This window comes from Staurois parvus, unplaced genomic scaffold (genome assembly GCF_062004578.1).
Source record: "Staurois parvus isolate SC_StPar_1 unplaced genomic scaffold, SC_StPar_1.0 ptg000734l, whole genome shotgun sequence".
NCBI lineage: Eukaryota > Metazoa > Chordata > Amphibia > Anura > Ranidae > Staurois > Staurois parvus.
The window spans coordinates 543,378-564,232 of NW_028318530.1; the positions used below are offsets into that span (position 1 = coordinate 543,378).

General features: G+C 40.7%; 1 protein-coding gene across 1 annotated transcript in view; it reads right to left on the reverse strand.

The window, feature by feature from the left end:
* SLC30A9 (solute carrier family 30 member 9) overlaps positions 1-20,855 on the reverse strand; it is a 111,522-nt gene that overhangs the window by 18,774 nt on the left and 71,893 nt on the right. The window contains exons 10-15 of the mRNA XM_089653998.1: positions 13,955-14,010; positions 8,589-8,724; positions 8,467-8,506; positions 5,625-5,696; positions 5,432-5,539; positions 933-1,098 (exon numbers count right to left, since the gene is read on the reverse strand). Of these exons, the coding sequence (XP_089510124.1) occupies positions 933-1,098; positions 5,432-5,539; positions 5,625-5,696; positions 8,467-8,506; positions 8,589-8,724; positions 13,955-14,010 (578 nt within the window). The remainder of the gene's footprint in view (positions 1-932; positions 1,099-5,431; positions 5,540-5,624; positions 5,697-8,466; positions 8,507-8,588; positions 8,725-13,954; positions 14,011-20,855) is intronic.

The window sequence follows — 20,855 nt, forward strand, 5'->3', positions numbered from 1 at the left end:
ACTGGACTTCAGCCATGAATGTCACAGACTGGACTTCAGCCATGAATGTCACAGACTGGACTTCAGCCATGAATGTCACAGACTGGACTTCAGCCATGTCTACCTTTGTTCATCATTATTACATGGTGGACTGTAGGGATTAGTAAATTACGAATGAACAATAAAGACGTTTGTGCTTTATTTTCCGATCACAGTAAGCGACAAGCACACTGCATTTCTGGCAAAATCAATAGGTATTTTTTGGACTTGCTGATCATGTTCTTAGCCAGGAAAAAAAAATTAAATTGGCCCCCACATCTAATTACCTGTAAGCTTCAATATTTTATATTTTTGATTTTAGGTTTAGGTCTACTTTAAAGAGGATGAACAGTTCTAATATTTCTGATTGTAGCACAGGAAAATTAAAAAAAAAGACCCTTCCAATATGTGAACACTGTGTGAAGTGAGAGAGCTATAGCCGCTAGTAATGATCACTGTGTTTACCTGACAGGTATGGCACCCCCCTACGCCACCACGCACTCAGCACTGACTGTGTTGATGGGGTAACTGTGCAATTTTCTTTCCTTCAACCTGTAAATCGCATCATCTATTGCCGGCTGGTTTTGTAAACCATTCTTTTTCCTGATAAGCAGGCAGCAGAGGTATCTACAGTGCTATTCCTTTTTCCATCTCCACATGGTACACATGAACCTCCATGGAAGATGCCTCAGCGTGATCTGCTTAGCACTGAGCATCAAAGCACCTTCTACTGCCAAGAGCCCCAGTGAATACAGAGCATACATATAAATACAGCATTCCATATGCCTGCAGTTCCCATTACATCAATACTTTAAAAGCCTGCACAAGTAAGTGAAGATGTGAAAATTGTTTATTACATTGTTAGTGTGAAAACTGAAAATGAAGACATTTTACACCTGGAACTGTTTTCTTACCTTACAGCAGGATCACTCTCTAGAAATTCAGTGAGACGCTGTACTTGTTCTGGCTGTATCGATCGACCTATGAGGGCCTCTGTATTGGTGTAGATAAGGAAAGCAGAAACTGCTCCCAACAGGGTCCCAACTCCCAAGGAGCCCAGACTGTCATATAACGGGTTCCCTAGTAGTAACCACAGTTACATATCAGTTAAAGTCAGTCTGCACAAGATCGTAGAAAAAAAAAAATACAAATCTTATATATCCAAAACATTTCTTCTAGTACTAGTAACAAGTTTCACAGAAGTTTGTTGTTGTGATAAGAAGGTCAGTAGAAAGTCATAGCAGACAGCACTAGAGATCAGCAGAGCGGATAAAAGTATTAGAAACCTTAAAATTGAACCTGTCTCTGTGACAGGTGACGCACAATAAAACAAGGAGACGTGTGCTCGCAGTCTGTAGAATTAACAGATGTGGCTGGTGAGATTTATGAAGAGAAAGATAGCATTAAAAGATCAGAAAACAGCCGCGTACACACATAACTCATGAAGATTTGCCTTGGGTGTCTGTACCCAATGATGGGAATGAGACTGGTATAAAAAGATGGCATCTTCAGAATTAACTGCCTCACTCCTGTGCTGATGTGTAACATAGGACACACTCCATAGAAGGAGAAAAGACAGGAGAACAGTTCTACCACACATAATACATAAACACCATTCCACCATTCAAAAAAGGGTTTCTATTAAGAGTTTTACCCTATACTAAATGGCACAGTAAAGTCATAATAGACCTTAACCACTTCAAAGTCAGACATTTTCACCCCATTCCTGCCGAAGTCAGATTTCAGCTCTGTCACACTTTGAAAGACAATTACTCAGTCGTGCAACACTGTACCCAAATTAAATTTTTATCTTTTTTGAGAGAGAGATTTCATTTGATGGTGTTCAATCACCACTGGGATTTAATTTTTTTTGCTATATAAACAAAAAAATGCTGACATTTAAATAAAAACAAAAAAAAAAAAAAAACGTTTTTCTTAGTTTTTGTTATACAATTTTGCAAATATATAAGCTTTCTTCATTATTTAGGCCAAAATGTAGTCTGCTACATTTCTTCGGTAAAAATAACCCAAATCAGTGTATATTATTTACTCTGTGTGAACGTTATAGAGTCTACAATCTATGGTGTTATGTATTTGAAAGCTGATCAGTCCCAATGTACTGATGGCCTATCTCATTTATTGAGGCCCTAAAATGCCAGAGCAGTAAAAATACACTCCCCCCCCTTTCCAAAAAAAGAACAACCCAATTTTGAAAAGTAGACACCCCATGGTATTTAGTAAGTGGCATGGTAAGTTTTTGAAGTTGTCATTTTTTGTCAATTTTTTTTTTTCACAATTTATTTTACATCACTATAGTTATAGAAATGAGTGTCACCATACTGGTGTGGTAGTGATCAGGGACACTGGCCTTTTCTTTTACAATTTTTTTGTACATACAGTGGGGCAAAAAAGTATTTAGTCAGCCACCAATTGTACAAGTTCTCCCACTTAAAAAGATGAGAGAGGCCTGTAATTGGCATCATAGGTAGACCTCAACTATGAGAGACAAAATGAGAAAAAAAAATCCAGACAATCACATTGGCTGATTTGGAAAGAATTTATTTGCAAATTATGGTGGAAAATAAGTATTTGGTCAATATCAAAAGTTCATCTCAATACTTTGTTATATATCCTTTGTTGGCAATGACAGAGGTCAAACGTTTCCAGTAAGTCTTCACAAGGTTGGCACACACTGTTGCTGGTATGTTGGCCCATTCCTCCATGCAGATCTCCTCTAGAGCAGTGATGTTTTGGGGCTGTCGCTGGGCAACACGGACTTTCAACTCCCTCCAAAGGTTTTCTATGGGGTTGAGATCTGGAGACTGGCTAGGCCACTCCAGGACCTTGAAATGCTTCTTACGAAGCCACTCCGTTGCCCGGGTGGTATGTTTGGGATCATTGTCATGTTGGAAGACCCAGCCACGTTTCATCTTCAATGCCCTTGCTGATGGAAGGAGGTTTGCACTCAAAATCTCACGATACATGGCCCCATTCATTCTGTCCTGTACATGGATCAGTCGTCCTGGTCCCTTTGCGGAGAAACAGCCCCAAAGCATGATGTTGCCACCCTCATGCTTCACAGTAGGTATGGTGTTCTTTGGATGCAACTCAGCATTCTCTCTCCTCCAAACACGACGAGTTGTGTTTCTACCAAACAGTTCTATTTTCGTTTCATCTGACCATATGACATTCTCCCAATCCTCTTCTGGATCATCCAAATGCTCTCTAGCAAACTTCAGACAGGCCGGGACATGTACTGGCTTAAGCAGGGGGACACGTCTGGCACTGCAGGATCTGAGTCCCTGGCGGAGTAGTGTCTTACTGATGGTAGCCTTTGTTAAGTTGGTCCCAGCTCTCTGCAGGTCATTCACTAGGTCCCCCCGTGTGGTCCTGGGATTTTTGCTCTCCGTTCTTGTGATCATTTTGACCCCACGGGGTGAGATCTTGCGTGGAGCCCCAGATCGAGGGAGATTATCAGTGGTCTTGTATGTCTTCCATTTTCTAATTATTGCTCCCACAGTTGATTTGTTCACACCAAGCTGCTTGCCTATTGCAGATTCAGTCTTCCCAGCCTGGTGTAGGTCTACAATTTTGTTTCTGGTGTCCTTCGACAGCTCTTTGGTCTTCACCATAGTGGAGTTTGGAGTGTGACTGTTAGAGGTTGTGGACAGGTGTCTTTTATACTGATAACAAGTTCAAACAGGTGCCATTGATACAGGTAATGAGTGCAGGACAGAGGAGCCTCTTAAAGAAGAAGGTACAGGTCTGTGAGAGCCAGAAATCCTGCTTGTTTGTAGGTAACTTACACTTATTTTCCACCATAATTTTCAAATAAATTCTTTCCAAATCAGTCAATGTGATTGTCTGGATTTTTTTTCTCATTTTGTCTCTCAAAGTTGAGGTCTACCTATGATGCCAATTACAGGCCTCTCTCTCATCTTTTTAAGTGGGAGAACTTGCACAATTGGTGGCTGACTAAATACTTTTTTGCCCCACTGTATTGTGACCAGAGCAGTACAGTGTCACCATAGTGACACTACTGCACTCGGGAGTTGATGACTTTGTTTTATTTTTTACACTATGACTGCTTATTACAGTGATGATCACTATACAAGCATTCATTTTTATGAATGGCATCCATTCATGTGCCATTGTGTTCAATTCTGATAGTTGTGACTAGCCACAGCTTTCACACTGTACAGGTCCTGTTGGGAGTGGCCCTAAATGAAACCCACTGTTTACTACTGACATAGAGGCCAGATCCAACGATCTGTGGACACAGAGTCATAGATCGCACCACTGCATGGCTGCTAGGGTACACACGAGTCACACGAGCGGGGGGACCTCGAGGTCTCAGGGACACCCTGGTAAAAGATGATTACATCTAAAGTTCATGGAATATTAGCATGATCAGAAAGTTGTAAAACCTTTTAAAAAAGAGAATAAAGAAAATGGCATAACTGGAATATATGACACCCAGAGCAAATTATTTTACAACAATCTCCAGCACTAGGAATTAAATGAAACAAATGATAATGGCCAGATAAGATATACAAAAAATTGTAATGCCCCCTTACACTAGCTGTCAGTGGAAAAACGCCCCATCACACCCCCTTTATCATTGTAATCATTGTAGAAAGGACACCTTGCATTGGATATCAGGGGGAAATTGCCCCCCTACATTTGTGGTCATTGCAAGATCAACCTGCCATTGATTACTGCTCAACCCCTAAGCAACCTCTTGTGGAATCCTTGCTGAAAAAGCATCTTCTACACTCCAATACTTTGGAACATCTTACATATAGTGGCAATGTAGGCAAGTACATAAGATACATATGACATTTAAATGGCATTTCAAGCAGAGCAGAGATCTATTGTTGCCCATTGGGGCCCTGGTGAGGAAATTTCCCACACTGCCCCTCCCTCCAGCTACGAGAGAAAACGTGTAAATAAGAAATCCAAAAAAGGAAGGGAGAGGCCCTCACCATAAAAGCCAATTGTATATATTGATGCAAAACAACGCGTTAGGGCTATTTTGGCTCCAGGTCGATAGCTGGCGAATTGCTTTACTTCAATTCAAGTTTGCTTTTATAGTGAGCAGCTCCCCCTTCCCTTTTTTTAGATTCTTAAAGTGTTACATATCTAGAAATTCATGGCCAGAGAGCCAGCTCCTGCAGCCAAAAGACAAGAGTAGAAAACAGCCTGCAGCTGAGTATTGTCTTCCCAAGCACCTTGGTGAGAAAAACCATGTTCAGAATAGTAAACTCCACCCAAAATGCAGAACTCTGCTTTGAGTGGAGCTGCTCTTACTGGTCAACTCTAATGTACCTTCCCACATACACATTTGTTTAGACATATACCTCATTTAAAAAAAAAAAAAGACATACAAAAAAAAAAAAAAAACACATCTTACCAGTTAGTGATGTCAACCCCATACAGGAGGCAGCCATTACAACCCCCAAAACTGCAGCAGCATCTTCCATCAGGACTACATTGGTGCTTGGGTCCCGAGACTGAACCACTGAGAAGAACAGCAGCATTAACTTGTAGAACAAAATAAAGACAGCATTTCAAAATTAAATGGCCCCAAACCATACCATACATACCGTACTTGTAAAAAGACAATCCCTTTGCCCTTGCACTCCTCCTAATTTCATTAACAGCAACAAGAAGTGTAGCTAGAACAAAGACCATTGCAGGCTGTGAGAACATTGAAAACCAATGGCAGTCAGCAGTGCCCTCTCTCTGGTGGGGGGGGGGGGCTATGTGATACACATAACAGATAACACTTAACATAGTGTATAGTTATTCATCTCTCTAACTCTGTATTTATTCCTGAATCTCATATATATATTGCTGCCTGGATCTGGTACAAACACAACCAGCAGGATCAATAGAAATGTCTGTCCTCTAATTCAGCTGTTGTCTTAATCAATTTAGAAATGTACAGAGATCAGTACAATGGGCTTGATTTAGAGCTGTTGAGAGTGGTTTTCCTCAGCATGCAGAAGTACTGTATGGTAAAGGAGGAATAAAAGGGATTTTTCTACACTTGGGCAGTTTTGCATTGTGTGGATATGCACTCAGGTGCCTTTCTTCAGCATTTTCATGAGTGCATTAAAAAAAAAAATGCACAACACTGCATCCATGTACTGCATAGGCACACCGATTACACACATACAGTAATTCTAGGCAATAAACTGGGGATTTGATTGTGATCATCTGCTGGGTGGATTGCGACCCAGTTGCACCGCCTCTCAAATCAGGTCAGAACCAAGGGACGTCCTAGGCCAGGGCTAGGGCCGGACTCCAGGAATTATACAGCTGGCTTCAATCATTGAGCAGCAAGAGGCTCTGCCCAGCCAGCACTGCCAAAACACTAGGCATGGTTAAAGCATTGATGAGAGGGTCTAGTGGGCATGGAGGAACAAATGCTGCAGAGCCCTTGCGGGCTGGAAGTGGGTGAATGGGCAGGAAGATGAGCCATACCTTGGGGCAGCACAGTACTGACTGTAATGACTAGCTGGCAATAGGAATTGGCAGTTTTTCCGCTGCCTGCAATGCAGATGCATCGGTGTACCTGCCAGCACCACCAACCTTTATTCTGCATATAAATGACAGCTGCCTGTGAGAGGGTAATGGTTAATGGCCAGGGAAGTAGATACAATTCAAAAAGCTCTTGAAATCCCCAAAATGTATTTTGTAAAAAGCAGTGAAAAGCTAAAGCAGAATACACTCTGCATTACTTGCTACTGAGCTCTGCACTCCACATTACATACTACAGACCTGGGTGCACATGGGGCAAAAAATTGGCTGCTTCATCAGGAACCAGCCGACATTCAGTCAGTGTGTACAGCTGCCTGCCCACCCCGGCTTTTGTCAAAAGGACATGTTGGAAAGCCAGCATCCGATCAGCGCTTACAGCAAATATTGCAGCTGCAAGCACTGTACAGTTTGTTCTGGGGGCAATTAGAATACAAAGGCACAATGGGGGAGATCACCACACTAACATTGCTTGTGTTGGTATAGCGATCTTTTTTTTTTTTTTTTTGGTTCAGCCCTCCGGGTTGAACGGAAAGAAAAAAAAAAAAAAAAAACAGCTGTGTGTACCAGGCTTCACTCCTGACCCCTTAACTCCTCAAACCTTCCATACTTTTTAATGGGGCCTTGTTAAGATGCTTTAGGGGAAAAAAAAAATATGGTGCCCTGGTAATCTTTGATAATCACTTCTCCAGGGTTGCCTATCACTGCATTAAACCGTTTACAGCGCATCTAAAGCAAATTTTTATTGTTTGTTTTTGATAGAGAAGGAAAGATTTTTTTTTATGGTCTGCATCCCCTAGGATTCTAACCTTCTGTATTTGTCAGAATGTGATGGGTAATATAGAGATATACAGTGGTTACTGAAATTATAGGAAAATCTCAACTTTTCCCATAAGGATTAAGCTTGGCCTGGCATTTTCACACTTCCCAATCCTTCCTATTGATCATCTAAAGTGATATATGGCATAATAACCACTAGGGAGAAGGTAGTAGGCAGATACAAGCACAGCAGTTGGGATCTGTATGTAACATTAGCTGCCTTCATCCACCAATTGTTTGACATGCAGTTTACACTGTAAGTAAGCTCTGCCTATACATTTTTGATGTGAATGTACAATATACACTCACTGGCCACTTTATTAGGTATACCTGTTCAATTGCTTGGTAACACAAATTGCTAGTCAGCCAATCACATGGCAGCAACTCAATGCATTTAGGCATGTAGACGTGGTGAAGACGACTAGCTGAAGTTCAAACCGAGCATTAGAATGGGGAAGAAAGGGGATTTAAGTGACTTGGAGCAGCCTGTCTGGCACAACAACCATGTCACATCAGTGTATTTAAAAAACTGCTGATCTACTGGGATTTTCACATACAACCATGTCTAGGTTTACAGAGAATGGTCCGAAAAAGAGAAAATATCCAGTGAGTGGCAGTTGTGTATACAAAAATGCCTTGCTGATGTCAGAGGAAAATGGGCAGACTGGTTGCGGCAACATTCAGATGGTAGGGTCAGAATTTGGCGTAAACAACATGAAAGCATGGATCCATACGGCCTTGTATCAATGGTTCAGGCTGGTGGTGGTGTAATGGTGTGGGGGATATTTTCTTGGCACTAGTTGTACCTAATAAAGTGGCCGGTGAGTGTATATGTAAAGTGCTGTGTAAACTGATGGCGCTATATAATAACCGGTTATAAACAATTAACTGCAGTATTGGCTGGTCCTATATATCTATATATGAGATTTGTATCAGTTTGTTTCTGTATTGCTCATGCATATGGACAAAAACAGAAAAACAAACACTAGCTCACTCTGTATGGTCTCAATTGTGTAGGAGATGCAAAGAAATAAGACTTTATGCCATATTTAGTTTAAGTGTCAAAAACTAAAGAAGACTGCCTACCTCCTTCAGAAACTAATGATCCAGCAAGTATACAGTATGCCTGGAAAAGAAGAAATAGAAACACTTTAGTAAGCACTGAATCATTGTCGGGTGATAGGAAAGAGCGAAAGACATGCACTTACCCATAGCAATGAATCTATTGGCTGAGGATGTAATAAACCTATGATTCCATGGTACCATGACAATCCAGCTCCCATCATAAAAATGCCTACACCACTAATCAAGGAAGCAATATATCGCATGTTTGTAAAGCCATACCTGTGAAACGAAAGTTGAAGACATAAGGAAAATCAACATTAGAGAAACTCTGCCGTTATCTGGGAGTTTGGAGATGACATTGAAGGTCTTAGCTGTACATTCGTTTACATGCACAATAGATTTGTTTAAAATAAATAACCCCTACAACCTGCAGATAGGCCTTGGTTGACACCACCTCTCATTTCCATCTTCCAACCTAGGTCTTTGTTCTTCGTATAGCGTGCCCACTGTACTTTCTCCTATCCTGCAGCCTAGCTGTAGCCTTTCTACAAACTAGTACTCGTCTCCTAGCTGGCAACTATCAGGCCAAGCGACATGTTAGTTTTGCAACTATTGCAACCTACACATACAGCGGGTAAAATAAGTATTGAACATGTCATCATTTTTCTAGGTAAATATATTTCTAAAGGTGCTATAGACATGAAATTTTCACCACAAGTTGGTAACATCCCATGTAATCAATACATACAAAGAAACCAAAACAAATAAGTTCAGTAATGAAATTACATCTAATAAAATGGATTGACAGAAGAAAAAAATATTGAACACGCTAACTGAAATGTATTTAATACTTTGTACAAAATCCTTTGTTGGTAAGGACAGCTTCAAAACGCCTCCTATATGGAGAAACTAGTCGCTTGCATTTCTCAGGTGTGATTTTGGCCCATTCTTCCACACAAACAGTCTTCAAATGTTGAAGGTTCCGTGGGCCTCTTCTATGAACTCTGATCTTTAGTTCTTTCCATAGATTTTCTATTGCATTCAAGTCAGGTGATTGGCTGGGCCTTTCTAGCAGCTTTATTTTCTTTCTTTCTTTGAAACCAATTGAGAGTTTCCTTGGCTTTGTGTTTGGAATCATTATCTTTCTGAAATGTCCACCCTCATTTCATCTTCATCATCCTGGTAGATGGCAGCAGATTTTTATCAATAATGTCTTGGTACATTTTGCCATTCATCCTTACTTCAATGATATGAAGTTTGCCAGTACAGTATGATGAAAAACAGCCCTACACCTCCAAACTTCACTGTTGGGATGGTGTATTTGGGGTGATGTTCACTGCCAATTGACCTTCAAACATGGTGTGTGTTATGGCATCCAAAGAGTTCAATTTTGGTCTCATCTGACCAGACTATATTCTCCCAGTATTTCACAGACTTGTCTAAATGGTGTGAAGCAAACTTTAAATGAGCTTCAACATGCTGTTTCTTCAGCAATGTAGTCCTGCATGGTGAGCGTGCATACAAGCCATGGAGGATGAGTGCATTACTTGTTTCTTGTTTTCTTTCAAACAACTGTACCTGCTAATTCCAGGTCTTTCTGAAGCTCTCCACAATTGGTCCTCTACTCTTGGACAACTGTTCTGATAATTCTTTTCAGTACTCAGAAATCCTGCGAGGAGCACCTGGTTGTGGCTGGCTTATGGTGAAATGAGGCTTATTTCACTTCTGGATTATTGCCCCAACAGTGCTCACTGGAACATTCAGAAGTTTTGAAATCCTTCTGTAACCAATGCCATCAATATGTTTTTCAATAACAAGGTTGCAGAGGTCTTGAGAAAGCTCTTTGCTTTTACCCATTAGATAAACAGGTGTGCAAATAACATGCAATATAAAAAAAATTGCAATTGCCACCAAATAATTCAACAGGGCCTCTGCTTTTAGAAAATATATATTTTCTTTTGGGGGGGTGTTAAAGTAATTTCTGGCACACAAGTCAGATTTTTAACATGTGAAAGAACAGGAACAGTAGCCTAAGGAAACTATATTTCCTTACAGTACATATAGTTAGAAAATAGCTTTATTTAAGGAATAATAATCTTGTGTAACAGTTTGCAGGATGTGATTGAAATGTACGTTGGAGAGTACGTGTATTATACTGACAGGTTTGGGCAATATGTACATTTTAAGATTCAGCAGAAATATGTACTCTAGGCTCTAGACAAAATATACAAGTATTAAAATAAAATACAGGAACACCGCAAAAAGTACACAAATTAAGAGCAGGGCAGAGCCATTTAATATAGTATTATAATTCCGTGCCCTTTTCAGTGTTTCATAAAAAAAAAAGTAATTTCATCCTGTATTTTTTTCTAATCCCTTCCCTGCATAGGCTATTTAGATCTAATCTTATTACTTTAATGTTATGCACCACAGCTGCTGATGAAATTGATTTAATCCCTTTTTTTAATGCATTCAGATGTTTAATGAACAGGGTAGCATTTAAATATTTGCTGAATACAATTCCAAATTTAATTCCTTGTGTCGTTATGTGTAATTTTAGATGTTTTAATATAGGAAATACATTTTCATATTTATAATTTTTTTTTTTTGCATTTAGAAGTCCAAAGAGCTAGTAATTATAGGCTTGGAAAAGGCTTATTGTGCTTTCCATGCAAAGATGTTTTGTGTAAGAGCGGCTGCTGGAGAAGTGGAAGGGATGGAGGTTTGGGCTCGAACAAAGTACAGGGGCCAATGTATGAAACCTGCAGTAGAGAAAAGTCAAGCAGCTTCTCATAGCAACCAGAATAATCATGAGAGCCAAAATAGGGTTTGTAGCTGTGGACAATGGCTTGCTTTTGCTTTATTCTGCTTTTCAGAATTCTTCCATGGTAATAACAGAACAATTCCTTTTATATATGTTTTAAATCTTTAACTAGTGGCAGAGATGGGGGGGATCAGTTCCTCCTTCCCATGACCCCCATATGTCCGAAACCTGGACGGCTTCTTTTCTGGTCCTTCCTTGGTCAGGAATGAGCCAATAAAACAACACTCAAGCTGAGCATGCAGAAAACATTGCGTTCTGTAAATGGCCAAGGTGAAAGAGGACATACCAATAACACCACACCTATGTACGAGAGCTGCAGCTCTCATAATGTTGAGGTTGGCTGACAGTACAAAGAGAGGTGCACACTCACTATCTGGCATTAAAGTCTAATTCAGCCTTTTGCAAAAATAAATAATGAACCAACATTGATTAAAAAAAAAAAAGTGTGTATTTTTTTTCCTTCTGCTGCAGGTCTGTACCAAGATGCAGACCTTTGATTACAGGGCTCAAGGAAATATACAAGTGTGGTCTCTGTAAATGGATGATGTGGACTGTGAGGGCAGAGTCACACACAGCAGCACTACAAACAGAAGAATGGCAGGAGTCTGTGTGTAGAACCCCCAACGAATACAGTGAGAGTGGCAGTTTGGGCTGCGAACTATGACCATGTTTCATGTTTTACCCCAAACATGAAACATGGTCAGAAAGGTGGACGTTATAGGTTTAAAAAAAAAAAAAAAAAAAAGGATACTGGTCCATCTAGCTCAAGCAGTGTGTATGTGATTTTTATTCTCTAATAATTCCCATAGCTCTGTATATTGTGATTCCTAAGGGAGACATCCTGAAAGTTTTTTTACAGTTACTGACATTCTAGCTAGTACCACATTTTTACTGCTCCCAACTCTAAAGTTTTAACTGCTTTATCCTTTCTTTTAACTTCAAATTGTAGCAGTGTGATCTCCTTTGTAGTGATATCAAAAGACAGGAGTAGCAAGTCGCCATTGGATATACAGGTGTACCTCGGTTTACGAACGCCTTGGTTAACATCATTTTTGGTTTACGAATGAAAATCCATTGAAAATAATGCTTTTTTTTTTCGCAATATGAAGCAAGTTTCCCCAGGATGCATTGCACCTGGGAGGTTTAGAGCACTGGCCCTGTGCATGCTGGAGTCTGTGGGTAGCACGTGGCGTCGAGTGTGGAGGTGTTGAAGCAGTTTTTGCATCGAGTTTTGGAGCCATTCTGAAAATTTTTAACCATGTCCCTGTACAGTATTTATGCCTTTAAAGTGCACTTTATAAAGAGAGTTTTGAACAGATAAAATAATATTTTTTTAAACTTTTTTCTGACCTCTGCAACGGATTAATTGGCTTTCAATGCATTTCTATGGGAAACCGTATTTCAGTTTACAAATTTTTCGCAATAGGAAACGTCCTGGAAAATGCATTAAATTCGTAAACCGAGGTAATGCTTGTACCTTAGTGGAGGTAACTATTGTTCACATGCACAAAATTAAAAAAACAAAAACAAACAAATAACTTGAGTTATGCTACAAGCATAGCTTCTGATTCTCCTGCTTGGTCCTGCATATCACTCTGCACAGAATACTGAAAAGCAGAAACTTTCCCAGGCTGGACTACATCACGCTAAAGTAAACAGTTAAGTCCTATATGGATGGGCTCAGCCGTCCAGCTAAAATAGGTACCTGATGGGTTTCCAAGCAGGGAAGTATTTACTGATCAGCAGCAGGTAAGGGTATTGTAAATGGAATTTCCAGCTTCTGCCTTACCCTAGGTTCACATCTGTGCGGGTGGTGCCGCTGCGGATCCGCACAAAAATCCGTGCCAGCCACACCACCTGCACAAAGAATTGCGGACCCGCGGGCGGGTGCCATTAGTTCTAATGGCACACCGCCCGCACTGGGAAACGCAACCGTACTGGGAACCAAGGTTCCCATGAGGGCTGCGTTTTCCAAAGAAGTGCAGAGACTTCTTTCCCTGCGTGTCACGGGCATTGGAGTCCATTCAAATGAATAGGCTCTCGTGCCCATGCAAAACGCGTCCCACACGGCCGCAGAGATATGAACCGGGGGTAAAAGTAACAAGCCTCTTAAGAGAATTAGGTTACTGTCCCACTTAGAGTTCCCCTTAATTCCGGTCTAGTTAACCAAGACATCGCTGTGATCTGAACATCCCTTTTCCTTTCTCAAATCTGCAATCTCAAAATACTTTTGTCAAGCCACCGACATTTGCAACAGCCCTGAATGTATTCTCCACAGGAATATAAGAAAATGCATTTCAGAGGGTAACAACAGGAAGTTCAGCACAGTTTTTCACTAGGAGTTACTTGGGTACAGATTACAGTAAAAACCGGACTGATAAATTCTTCTCCACTCATTACCCTTCTCACAAATCCTGGACTGGGTTATGAGGAAGGTAATGGGAGATGCACTGGGATAGAAGAAAATTGCACCAGCTGCATTGTTTCCCCACAAAACTACATAGCTTTTACTTGTTTTCAGATGGCTAGGAACAATTCCCCCAATAATATTAGCAAAACATATATAATCAACAAATCAAATGTAATAAAATGTTGTATAGGTTTGTTATCATCAAATGCCTAAAACAAAGATAATTAATATCAGGTAAAGCAGAATTTGTGATGTCAATGATTAAAATATCTTACGGATGTCCAGGATCTGGTGTCCGTACAGACTGCGCTATACCCAGTGCTAACAGTGCCTAAAAGGGAGAGACAATAGGTGACAAAAGCACATGCACCATTCCTATCCTACAAGTATATAGACAAGCTGTGAATTTAACATGTCACTTTATTGCAGTTACACTTACTGTATAATAAACTGATCACAGACCCTCTTGCAAGATCAGCTATGTGATGCAGGGAAGCCAACTAGCTGTTTGACAAAATTTTATGGAGCAGGCCTGTGCAGGCACATCAACTCTCCATTCAATTCTATGAAATGGACTGAATGGAGAGTGTTAGGTTTGGGGACTGCGGTTTGGTGATCACATTGCATTTCAAAGTCCTTTGGTATTTTTTCACTAGGATACCAGATACAGAAAAGGCAAGAATATGCCAAATCCTAGTTAGATCTAGTGTAGTTTTAGTGTAATACGTTTTTTAAAAATCCCACTTGCTGCATTTTACTTGCTGGTATGTTTTCCAGCAAAAACATTGCTGCGGTGCTGAATACTTCATGTAAAATACATCTAAAGTTCATTATAAATATGAGAAACTCGGAAGTGTGAAAGAGACACCAAAAAAACATAAGAGTCTATGGAAATGCAAAACCTACTTGAAGCAGGTCAAATGCAAGTCCTAAGGAGGTCAACTGAAGGTATACATGCTCCTGTTAAATTCTGAATGACCTTAGATGAATCTCAAACCAACATCAAACTGAAGTCTTTGAAACAAGCCCTGATTTTACTATGAAAGCTCTTGATCACTTGTTTAACCACTTTCCCTCCTGAGGATTTACCCCCATTCCTGACCAGGCCATTTTTTTTTTCGGTATTAACAATTTTTATTGGTTTTCACATATACAGTTGTGTTCAAAATAATAGCAGTGTGTTGAAAAAAGTGAATAAAGCTCAAAATCCTTCTAATAGCTTTTATTTCCATACACACAAATGCATTGGGAACACTACACATTCTATTCCAAATCAAAACATGAAGAAAAATATATCAAATTTGTGCTGTTCCTCTAAACAAAATTGAAGAAAAGTGAATATTAGACGGTTCAAAAAAATAGCAGTGTTTGTATTCTTCTTTACAAACTCAAACATTCACTATATAAACTGAAAATTTTTTGAAGATTTTGCTTTCCTTTGAATCACTTAATGAATATTTAGTTGTATAAGCACTGTTTCTGAGAACTGCTGTACATCTGTGTTGCATGGAGTCAACCAACTTCTGGCACCTGTGAACAGGTATTCCAGCCCAGAATGATTGGACTACATTCCACAGTTCTTCTCTATTTCTTGGTTTTGCCTCAGAAACTGCATTTTTGATGTCACCCCACAAGTTTTCTATTGAATTAAGATCCGGGGATTGGGCTGGCCACTCCATAACGTCAATCTTGTCTGGAACCAAGATGTTGCACGTTTACTGGTGTTTTTGGGGTCGTTGTCTTGTTGGAACACCCATTTCAAGGGCATTTCCTCTTCAGCATAAGGCAGCATGACCTCTTCAAGTATTCTGATGTATTCAAACTGATTCCCTGGTATGCGATAAATAGGCCCAACACCGTAGTATGAGAAACATCCCCATATCATGATGCTTGCGCAACCATACTTCACTGTCTTCACAGTGTACTGTGGCTTGAATTCAGTGTTTGGGGGTCGTCTGACAAACTGTCTCCGGCCACTAGACCCAAAAAGAACAATCTTACTTTCATCAGTCCACAAAATGTTGCGCCATTTCTCTTTAGGCCAGTCAATGTGCTCTTTGGCAAATTGTAACCTCTTCAGCACTTCTTTTTTTCAACAGTGGGACTTTGTGGGGGCTTCTTGCAGATAGCTTGGCTTCACATAGGCGTCTTCTAATTGTAACAGTACTCACAGTTAACTTTACACCTTCTTTGATCTTCTTGGAGCTGATTGTTGGCTGAGTCCTTGCCATTTTGGCTATCTTCTATCCATTCGAATGGTAGTTTTTCGCTTTCTTCCACGTCTTTCAAGTTTTGGTTGCCATTTTAAATCACTTGCGATCATTTTAGCTGAGCAGTCTATCATTTTCTGTACTTCTTTATATGTTTTCCCCTCTCCAATCAACTTTTTAATCAAGGTACGCTGTTCTTCTGAACAATGTCTGGAACGACCCATTTTCCTCAGAATTTCAGAGAGAAATGCACTGTAACCAGCATGTACAACATTTGCTGCCTTCCTTCCTTAAATAAGGGCAATAATCGCCACCTGTTTTTTAAAGAATGAATGACCTCACTAATAGAACTCCACACTGCTATTATTTTGAATATGCCCCTTTCAATTAGTGATTCAATTACACAGAATCAGCAGCATGCATGCCATGACTGTTGGGTCTGTTGGATTTCTATTACTCTACTACACCTGCTAGTAAAATATCATTTCTACCAAAAACAGTGATTGATCGGGTTAGTGATGTCTGTCTGCTATTATTTTGAACACAACTGTATATATATATATACAAACAGTAAATGAAAGAGGAACACAAAAGAAAGAGGGAGCACATCGATGGTGAAATCTGCATGGTTACAAACATAATAATGTCACATAGCAACAGTGGGGAGGCTATTAGAACCATACATTTGGAGAAAGGTGGGAAGAGGTGAAATTATCCCATGAGTGCCACACTGCCTTGAACACAGTAATCGAACAGGCATGTAGAGCAGTCAAGTATTCCATCTGTCTCACATCAGCAATAATTTTAAACAGAGTTGGCATTGAAGGAGGTATAGAAGATAGCCAACACATAGGAATGCTTCTTCTAGCCGCAGTCAGAATATGTGTGGTGAGTTTCCTGGTCATTTTGGGAAGACTTGGGAATGGCAGGCTCAATAAAAAGTATAGGGGCTCAAAGGGAGAGAAGTATGCAATAGCAATTGTAAAAAAGACAAAACCTCTTCCCAGAAAGGAACAATGGATCAACAAGTCCAAAAAATGTGGAAGAGGGAGCCAAAGTCTTTCCCGCAATGCCAGCAAGCGGAAGAAGCATTCGGATTAAAAGGCATGAATTACATCGGGAGTTTTGTATCACAGCATCATAATTTTGTATGTGTTTTCCTTATAAACCACACAGACAGAAGATTTAGATGTTTTCACAAATTTTCTTCTACTGCGTCAGATCAATGTCACATTGCAAAAACTGGGACCACTTGCGCATGTAGTGAGGAGTATCATTAGAGAGGGAGGAAGCATCCATAAGAAGTTTGTATGTATTAGAAATCATGCCCTTTTGATGTGGACCTTGTATGCACAGACGCCCAAAGGGAGTAGGGTTCCCAAGAGTCAATGTGGGGGACATGGTAGAGAAAAAGTTGCGTATCTGTAGGTAGATATATAAATGTTGGGAAGGTAAATCTTTTTTCTGGAGGTAGGAGAATGGTTGTAGTTTTCGAGTCACAGGATGTACTAAATGGCATAATTGGAAGAGATTAGCTGTGACCCAGGGGAGCACCTGGGGCATGGCCAGACTATCAGGAAGGTTGGGGTTAAAGAGGATATTAGTCAGTGGGGAGCAATCTGAGGTCAATGCAAACCTAGTCTTACATTTCTACTAGATACTCATAAAGAAATACATGGGGCCAAGGAAGAGACGACGGATAGAGACAAGGTCCACCGTCGAGGACGACCAGAGGAGAGAACAAGGATGGATCGGAGTCAATTGTAAGGACTCGATCTCAGTCCACAGGTTGGGAGGGTTGTGGTTGGACCACGATGTAAAGAAGCGGAGGTGAGTAGCATATTAATAGGTCACGATCAGGGGCAGACTGACCATTGGAGAACTCAGGAACTGCCTGAGGGCCCGGGGTCAGTAGGGGGCCCCATGAGATGTCCCTGGTACCTTTCATAGGCTTTTTTGGGTGTGGTTTGAGTGTGGGCAAGGACACAGGGGCCCCATGATCCCCTATTGCCCGGGGGCCCCATGAGTTGTTAGTCCGCCCCTGGTCACGATATCTGGTGCTCCTAGGCCTCCCCTAGAACGCAGAGAAAGTAGTACACTACGTGCGATTCTATGTCGCTTATTATGCCAAATGAAATGTAGAAGAGATTTCTGGAGGGAGTGTAGTTTGGACATGGGAACAGAAACGGGAAGAGTCGCAAATAAATACAGAAGTTTGGGCGGTACAGTCATTTTTATGATGTTGAGGCGTCCCAGGAAGGATATGGGTAGAGTATCCCAGAATTTCAAGGAGCGAGAGATAGCTATAAATAGGGGGGGAAATTGGCGTCATATATAAAACTGTAGGAGGAAGTGAGGCTAGTACCCAAATATTTTAGAGAATGAGTGCACCATCAATAAGGGAAGGATTTTTGGAGGGACGAGAGAACAGCTGGTGGGATGTGAAGAGGGAGTGCTTCAGTTTTGGAGGTATTAACTTTGTAACCCGAGAGGGTCCCGAACTGATGTAAAATTTTATGTAATACTGGAAGAGAGATTTGGGGGTTCGAGAGTGTAAGGAGGATATCATCCGCAAATAGGGATAGTTTGTACTCATGCCTATGAGATAATATCCCTTGTATGTCGGGGTGAGACTGGATTGCAATAGAGAGGAGAGTGGGCATCCCTGTCGCGTACAATTCGACATCTGGAAAGGGGGTGGACCAGGCCGTTTTTTTACGTTACGGCGCTATGTTACTTTAACTGGCAATTGCGCGTTCATGCAACGCTGCACGCAAATCAAATTTGTCTTTTTTCTCACAAATTGAGCTTTCTTTCGGTGGTATTTGATCGCCTGTGCATGTTTTAATTTTTTGCCCTATAAAAAACAAAAGGCCGACAATTTTGAGAAAAAAAAAATAATATTTTTGACTTTTTGCTATTCAACATGTCCAGTAAAAAAAATTTTAAAATATCAAATTTTGTCATAAATTTAGGCCAAAATGTATTCTGCTACATGTCTTTGCTAAAAAAAAAAAAATCCCAATACGAGTAAATTAATTGGTTTACGTGAAAGATATAGTGTTTACAAATGGCGGTATATATACTGGGATTTAAAATTTTTTTTTAATTTTTACTAGTAATGGCGGCGATGACTGCGGCAGGCATTCTGACACTGGGTGGAACTGACTTGATGTCACTGACATCCCCAATGACACCAATACAGTGATCAGTGCTAAAAAAAAACACTGACACTGTACTAATGGCACTGAGCAGGAAGGGGTGGTCAAAGGGTTAACTGTGTGTTGGGAGTGTTTTACTATTGGGCAGTGTCTGTGTGCTTCACTGTAAGCACACTGCTTTGGATGGCTGTGCACAGCCATCCAAAGCAGTGTGCCCGAGCTGACAGGGAGGAGAACTGTTAGTAAATAAAACAGTTCTCCTCCCCGTCGGAGATCCTTGCTAATCAACAGGCTCCGGCGAGTAATCACTGACTGGGACCCGGTGACTGACAGCCGTGGCCGCGAATGGCGGCGTGGGTAGGGCTCGGGCGCACCCCCACCCGGAAATGCAAAATCACGTATATATACACGTCATTTTGCGCACCCGTGCCGCCCTGTAGCAGTATTTCTGCTATAGGGTGGCTGGGAAGCGGTTACTATGTTTAGGGACTCCGATCAACTCTTAAACTAGAGTTCCGGGATAAAACTGTACATGTAATCCTAAAACTGCTCTCACCGCCCCCTCTCCTCCCTCCCCTTCTAAAACATATACTAACTACCCTGTAGAAGAAAGATGCATTTACTTACCTATTCTCAGTTCGTTCATGTGATTGCCCCTGTGTAGGCCAGTGCCAGCTACAAGGAAGAGAAGAAAGAGCTCAGCCAACAGCTGGACTGCCTGAGCGGTGACTTCACCCATAGGCTTACTACGGGTCATCTATTTTCCACACTCCCTCCTCTCCCCTGAAGCCACTGCTAGCTAACAGAGGGGAGTTGATCATGTGACCGGACCAGAGCAGTCTGTGAATAAGGAAGCATAAGCATCTTTCTTGAACAGGGTAGTTGGTATAGGTGTTAGAATGGGGAGGGGAGCAGTTTGATAATTAGATAGTTTTATCACAGAATTCCACTTTAACAAGTACCATCTTACCTGACTGTTCTTCCTCTGGACTGGTAGAGGCTTCATCATAGGTCAAGACCAGAATAGACAGTGTTTTATTTACATGAATCCTGTCTGCAGTCAGTCTGCACTATACGGTTTTAAAAGCAACATGACTGCAGACCCGAAGTGCCTGCAAAGAGGACATTTGCTCCTCATACCTGTTTAATAGAATGTCTTCAGTGACAGGAGCAATAAAAAAAATAATTATTCCTATGGTACATACTGCACTTCACTAATATAATCACTAGATAAACAGCTCAGAAAATAATGGAAGAAGGCATACCCGATGTATGCTTAATTAAAGAGTAACTTTACTTTTGTTGAAAAAAAAAAGCCATCTGGGTGATCAATGTACAATGCAAGGATTTTAACAAACGTTGCTGTAGATTCCTACCAGTTTCCGCTATGAAGAAAAGGCAGCTTGTTTGTGCAGAGTGAATCTGAAAGGGGAGTGACTTTTTCATTATTAATCAGCTGATGCAATTGCAGTGTTCTAATGAGGAAAGTTGCAGTGTCTGGATCCCTTTAGAAGTAATTAACCCTTTGCCAGTATCTCACCAAAAATGAAATTTTTTTGCAGAGGAAGCCTAAAATATGACTTCTATCTTAGTGCAGCCTTCTGGGAAAATCCGTGAGCAATACACACGCAGGAAATAATTTTTCTAGGGAAGTTTTGTACACCAACTGTGTACAGAAGGCCTCCAGGTTGCCATAGTGCATTGAATTACAGAAAACAGCTGCAGATTGAAAAGGAAATGAAATTTTTAATAACATTCAATTACAACATGGCTTGTGTAGCAATTGTATATGCTATATTTTTTGT